This window comes from Sminthopsis crassicaudata, chromosome 3 (assembly GCF_048593235.1).
Source record: "Sminthopsis crassicaudata isolate SCR6 chromosome 3, ASM4859323v1, whole genome shotgun sequence".
Classification (NCBI taxonomy): domain Eukaryota; kingdom Metazoa; phylum Chordata; class Mammalia; order Dasyuromorphia; family Dasyuridae; genus Sminthopsis; species Sminthopsis crassicaudata.
Window position 1 is genome coordinate 263,983,244 of NC_133619.1, and position 7,289 is coordinate 263,990,532.

A 7,289-nucleotide genomic window follows, 5' to 3' on the forward strand; every position below is an offset into this window, starting at 1 on the left:
AAAACATTATATTCTTTTCTTAAAAGACATACATGTTTAACCCAACATTCTTCTTCTTCTTCTTTTTTGCTGAGGCAATTGGGGTTAAGTGACTTCCCCAGGGTCACACAGCTAGGAAGTGTTTAGTGTCTGAGACCAGATTTGAACTGATTTCAGGGCTGGTGCTCTATTCAACATTCTTTTTTACTTGCACATGAACTATGTGAATATGAAATATGAATAGCATACTTTGAAGTGATAATCAGTTTATTGTTTTAGTAAAACAAGGTTGCAGAAATATATTTGCATGTGGAAAAAAGATGCAAATTTTAATATGTTGCATATCTCATTAGAGCATTATAACACAAATATTTTGTGTTTAAGAATTGCTTTGGTTTTCCATTAATACAGTGATTCTCACTTTTTTCCTTAAGCCTTCATTTTAAATAAAGCTTTGGTAGAACCCTTGTAATAAAATATTTTAAAATTAGTGTTTTTGATTCTTATTAACAGACAGCATAAGGTTCACTTAAAAAATAAGAAACTTGGGTTGTTTCAGGGTATTTTGTGGAATGACTTGAGATTAAGCTATTTATTTAATGTTCCTGAGTCAACTCAGTCTTTGGAAAATTCTTACGGAATTATTACTAATACTGATACTTACATTGTTTCTAGATTTCCCATATGAAGGATGAGGAAACAGCCCTGAAAGACCAGTTAACTTTGATAGAAAATTTGTGGGTAGAAGAATTAAAGCTCCTTCAAGTGTCTGCAGATATTCTAAAGAATATGCACCAAGAAACCACCTGACCTGCTCAGTTATTCTACCTCTGTGGTGTGTGATTTTTTTTTAAATGCAAATAATCCTTTGTTTTTGAATTTTTTCATTTTTTACTTTTCTTTTTGCAAATAATATCACCTCATTTAAGAAAGATTTATTAAGTACTTGCTGCTCCAGGCTTTATATTCAGTACTGAACACACAAATATAAAAATGATAATCTTTGCCCACGGGTAGAGCATATTAGAGAATGTTCAGGGATAAGTGAATATTAGATCTATATAAAATAAATAGTCGTTTATTTGCAGAGCAGCAGGAAAGGCCACTAGCAATTGGGTGACTCAAAAAAAGCCTTTTGAAAGAGAGGGCACTTGTGCAGAACCTTTACAGGGTTTAAGGATTACAAAAGTACAAGGAAGGAAGAAGACCGTTCTTAGCATGGGATGCTATCTAATGAGAAGACATGGAATCAGGAGATTGAATCAGTAAAATGTCACATCCATGCAGTATCATGAACATCCAGCAAGAGGGTTGGTTTGGCCATTGGAATTGGAATTAGCCTGGAAAAGTAGAACCAGAGTATGAAGGATTTTAAAAAATCCATTGTCTTCAGTTCTTTGCTACTACTTAAAAACACAAACATCTACACAATATACATATATTATTCATATAATAAACATTTTAGTATGTTAGTGGTTTAATATCAATTAAACAAACATTTAAAGATGTTAAAAGTATATGCAACATAAATATAAAGTGTATAAATAAGATGTGTACAGTATATTTAGAAGAAAATAAGAAAGATTTTGTGGGTTTATTTTGAGGCATAACTTTTATACGTCCCCTCTGCAAGCTGACTTGAATCTAATTTCCAGTTCTTATCGCATTTTATTCCCTTTTTCTACTCTGTATTCTAGCCAAATACTTCCTTTTGTCCTCTCTTCTTTTTATATCTTTACTCATACCTATCAATGGAGTATATTTATTTCAGCCCAGCAGTGAGTGATGGGTGGTGATGGTGTGGCAGGATATGTATGTATGTTTGTGTTGGGGAAGGGGGTCAGTAGTACTCTGTGTGTATACATACATACAGACACACACCCTTGGAACGATGATGGCATGTAGGATCTGTTTAAGTGTCACCTCTTAATAAGGAGATTTTTCCTCATCCTGCAAGTTCGGGGATAAGGGAGAAGTTCTCCCTCAGTTATACTAATAAAGGAGTTAGTTTAACAACCATTTGAATGTACATGTTGAAAATGATAGCATATTTGAATGTATTCATGGCGTAGATCCTGAGAGTCAAGATTGAGGCTAACTCAAGGCAAATTTCATTCTCATCTGGTTTTTAGTTCAATGGGTAGAGTTGTTTTTTTTTTTTTTTTTTTTTTTTTTTTTTTTTACTCTTAAACAATGAAAAGAGTAGACTTTTGGAATAGATTGGTATGAGATGGAAATTGCTAAACAAATTCTGCTTTTTGAATGCCCTTAAAGAAGTGCCCTTTTTATATTACTTCTATAATTGTATCTATGTTACAACTTATTTAAATTTGAATGTCAGAGACATAACTTACTAGCATATATTCCCTATGTTCTTTGATGCATGAAAATTATAAGGTATCACTTTCTCCATTAGCCTGATTATCTTTTGAAAACCATCAAGAAAGTTAAACTGGCTCCTTTTAAAGAGACATAAAAATGAGTTTTAATTCCCTTTCTTTAAAAAGGAAAATTCATCTTAGTGTTCAAGATTACAGATTTTTTCCTCTGGCTCAAAGTACAGACTTTAAGTCTTGTATATATGTAAGTTCTTAGCAGACGAGTTCTTTTACTTCACTGTTTTATTTCTTAACATTACTCATTACCAAATGGTATTTATTAGGAGTGATTAGCAAATAGTGAAGATGGTATTTAAGGTTGTTTGAATGGAAAATTTCAATGTGTTTGTCTGTGTTGAAAGAAAATATTACATTTGATCTTTTTTATTTTTATTATTTTTGCAGACATGATGCATGTCTGTATGCTTAAAAAAGAAAAATTCCACTAGGAACTAACTCTACAGTATGCTTGAGAGGTATCCATACTATACCGGTTTTGTCTTCTATTTTTAAACACAAAAGAATCATTTTTATGAGTCATTTAAAATTGTATTAACATGTTAAATGATACATTATTACTCTGTTTTTACATTTCATTTATATTTGTCCTAAGACATCCTCTTCCAGTTGAATAAATACTTAGTGTGAAGATAAACTGAAATTATAAATAAAAACATGTAAATATTTTTCCTTCTCTTTTACTGCCATCTGTGAGATGTATATTTTTCTGACTCTAGCTGTAATCCATTTTCTTGTCTTGATGTTTATGTGTGTGTAATTTGACTAAAACTTTAATTTTATTGGTACATGAAACTCCCAATGAGGAAACTCCTTTATTGTTTTCTCTGTAAATTATAATTTTATAGAGCTGTCTGGGGTGCAAAAGTTAAGTGATTTGTTGTTCTCACACAATTGCTTTGTGTCAGAGGCAAGCCTGGAAATCAGGACTTCCTCTCATTGAGACCATCTCTTTCTTTATCTCCTCCCTCCCATTGACTGTCTATATACAAATGTACAGATATGTTGTTGAAACACTAATATCATTTTTAAATGCTTAAAACCTAGAATGATTACATTGCAATGCAGAATTACTGATATAGGAAGTAATATGTGTGAAATACCCCTTCTTTCATCTCCCCTCCCTATTTGTTACATTTCTGTTTGCTGTAAAACAAAAATGAGAGATTTGGAGGTGAGGTAAGAAGTACAATGAATTGAACATCAGGAGACTTGCTGTGGGGATCTGATACTGCGGTTCAGTGTGACTTTGCAAAAGAATGAGAAGATCCCCATTACACCGTGGCAACAGCAAGATTATATGAAGATCAATTCTGATGGACATGTCTCTTCAACAATGAGATGATTTGGGCTAGTTCCAATGGTCTTGTGATGGAGAGAGCCTTCTGCACCCAGAGAGGATTGGGAACTGAATGTGGATCATAGCCTAGTATTTTCACTTTTGTTGTTGTTTGCTTGCACTTTTTTATTCTAATTTTTTCCTTTTTGATTTGATTTTTCTTGTGCAGCATATTTGTGGAAATATGTATGTGTAGAAGAATTTCACATGTTTAAAATATATTGGATAACTTACCCTTCTAGGGGAAGAGGTGGGGGGAATGAAGGGAAAAAATTTAGAAGGCAAGGCTTTCTAAGAGTGAATGTTGAAAATTATCCATGTATATATTTTGAAAATAAAGTTTTAATTAAAAAAGTTCAGTGACACCAAGGAAATCAGCATATCTTATAAATCAGGGGTTGATTTATTTGTTTTGGGGATTATCCCTATACTTCAGGAAATAATGCAAAACAAAAAAAAAATTAGAAGATCTAGTCATTGCTGAAATCAGTGAATCCTTTTATTGGATTAATTTAAGGAAAAAGCAAATAATCTTACAGGAGTGATACAAGGAAGAAAATGGAGGCAGAACCTGAGACAACAGTGGTAAGAGTACTAAGAGGGACTTCTCAAACTGAGGAGGGCAGCTCCCCAGTCCTACCTGTGGTGAATATAGAGGCTCTGGCATTGGGATTAACATTTTCTGAAGTGGGCAGTCTAGCAATCCCTCCTCACTTTTTTCCCTCCCAAGAGCTGGCACTGCCATTTGAAGTAGGTTAGGGAAGAAAAAAGATCAGCAATCTTGCCAGGGTGCTTTGGTTAGGTTCTTTAGGCTACTCCATAACGCTTTATAAGGAGTTCCTTTAAGACCATACAGTATGGCACATAGGAAGCTTTCAGTGGGGCTTCTGGGTCCATCTTTACTCTGGATTAGAGCTTAGTTATTTTCTAGGGGAATTGGAGTTCTACTCATTTTTATTGGATTCCTATTTTTGAACATAAAATCAGATGTCAATCATGTAGGAAACTAGATTTTCAAATATGTAAGGCTTCAGGCATTGAAGATTCCAAAGTGGGGAGAAGAAAGAAAGGAAAGGAGGAAGAAGAAAGGGAGAGGGAGAAATAGAAAAAGTGAAGGGAGAGGGAGGAAAGGAGGAAGAAAGGGAGGGAAAAGGGAAGAGAGGAAGGGAAGGAGAGACGGAGAGGGATAGAGGAATAAAAGGAGGGAGGAAAAGAGGGAGAGAGAAAGAAAGGGGGGAGAGAAGAAGCAAGGGAGAGGGAGAGACAGGAAGGGAAGGAGAGAGAGGAGAGGGAAAGAGGAGGGAGACAGATGGGAGTGGGAGAGAGAGGAAGGGAGGGAGAGGGGGAAAGCTGCCAGAAAAATGAGGCATGGCTAAGAGATTCATGGGCTGATGACCCTTGTGTGGGCCAACAAAGAAAGGATACTAGAAAGAGTCATGGTGCCATGTTGAGGTGGAAGATACCCTAACAATGCTAGGATCCCCAGGTCTGTGTTGCAGGTATGGTGAAAGAATGTGCCAACTCAGTTTTTCTCCCAAGTTAAGGGACAAAGATTTATAATGTTGCTAACAGTGGGCTAAGTTCCAAAAGGATTTAGCAAAGAACCAGGAGTAAGATGATAAAATTTATAGAAAAAAGTTAGGGAGACCAGGTGCTTTATGATAAGCTAATTTTATGGCTTATAGGTGGCTTTGAGAAGTGGTCTGGTATACACCTCTTAAACTTTCTCACTGACCAAGAGATTGTCATCTGACAGCCAGTGATTGTGGAACTTTAGCATTCCCAAGGCCTCAGAGCTATCACTAAAGATTGCTCTAAAAGCTAGGGGAGGAAATACATAACTATATTACTCCTAAGGCCAAGTGAATTTAGGATTATTGCTGAATTTCCCCTAGAAGCTGCAGTGCCTCCTCAAGCAGTTGAGACCCAAATTCATTTGGGACAAGGGACAAAGGTCTCATCGTCTGGAGCTGTTTCAGGCTGATAAGGGGTTTAGAGCCAGTCCTTCCCAGTGGGGTCCAGACTGAGGGGAGACAAATGACTTGAAGATGATGGCAGCAGCATACAGGGACTGCTGAGTCCCAGAATCAGGTAGCTCGTGGTATTCAGGTTGAACAAGTAATTGGAAGTTCATGGCTTGGAGTCTGAAAGAAACTAGGTTCACAAGTAGACTTGGAGGAGAAGAGGCTATCATGAATCTCTCAAATCCAGCCAGCTTTTTCTAGGATCTTTTCAGTATGAAGCTAAACATTCCCTGAGTTGTTGATGTACATATGCAGGAGGTGTTGGCAAGGGCACAGACACTACCACTAGAGGCAAGAAGATAGTTCAAGGCCAATTAATTATCTAAAACCATGTTAGCAAGAGAATCCAGTGATTTCTGAATCTCTAGGAGGGAATATGCAGTTTCACTGGCCAATTGGTTGGTTGTGAATATCCTCAAGTTCTTAATATCCAAACTAGGGAATTCACATTGCTGTGCCTTTCCTTAAATACCAAAGAACAAAAAATTTTTTTGAAAATACCAAAGAACATTTCCCCTAAATCCCCACATTTGTCTTCTCAAAGAGGTAGGGGCAGTGGGTGGATCAGTGGTGGAGTGCTCAGGTGGCCTAAGTGCAAGCACCATAATATTTAAAAAGCATTAAATATTGGATAGAAAAGATAATAGGTTGAGGGGGGTTCCAGTCACAGGCATTCCTCCTAACAGGCCCCTCAGCAACATCAAAGTGGAAATGGAAACTCATTTTACAAAGAAAAGCAGTTGCTTTCTGATTAGCTGTCCCCAAGGGTGATTATAATTACATGACATATAGTATTGAGATATGTGGGTAAAAGATCTTTTCTGGCAAGAAAACAAGGTGTATTCAGATTGAAGTTATTCCCCAGGGAAGTGAGGAGTACAAATGGGGTGCCATCCAGAATGGAAGTGGTGACATTTAGGAATGGGACCTTTGCAAATGATCTATCAGATTGCAGATGTGAGCTGCCTTGAGGATGCTGAGGGTACACACAACAATGCTGCATGCCCCCACTGCCCACAGTTTCCTAGTCTGTCTAAGGAGTTAGCTACCCTGAGTTGTTAAAGAGGCACACAATATGGTGCAAGTAGTGTGGGAGAAAACAATTAACCTGGAGAAAGTGGAAGATAACAACAACAACAAAAAATTAGGATGAGGAAGTGGACACAGACAAGTTCACCCTTTTCCGTCCAGTATGCTTCCTGTGTTTCCAGGTGTCCTGTGAACAGTAGTTTCTGGTCCCTTATGGGTTCACAGTGTGAGAGACAAGGGTTAGGTTTCCACAGAACAGTTAAAATTCAATTGCTCAGAAACCATGAGCAGACAGTGAGAATTACTGAAAAGTTAAGTTTCCACCGGAATGTTATAACCTCAAGGCAATGTAAGATAATAAGTATCTCTGACCAATGAGCTTTCAGTAGAAGAGGCTCACTTGACTTCAAATTTTTGATAAAGATAAAGATGCCTAGGTTAGAAACTGGTTTAAATCGACCATGTTCAAGGTCTGGGAAAAGTTTTTTTCTTTATTGCCCTTGCTTAATAAGCCTCATGCAT

General features: G+C 36.7%; 1 protein-coding gene across 2 annotated transcripts in view; it reads left to right on the forward strand.

Moving 5' to 3' along the window:
* SETD4 (SET domain containing 4) overlaps nt 1–4,071 on the forward strand; it is a 39,972-nt gene extending 35,901 nt beyond the window's left edge. For both annotated transcript variants that reach the window (XM_074300677.1, XM_074300676.1), the window contains one exon: nt 655–4,071. In XM_074300677.1, the coding sequence (XP_074156778.1) occupies nt 655–789 (135 nt within the window). In that variant the 3' untranslated portion in view covers nt 790–4,071. The remainder of the gene's footprint in view (nt 1–654) is intronic.
* The last annotated feature ends 3,218 nt before the right edge of the window (nt 4,072–7,289 follow it).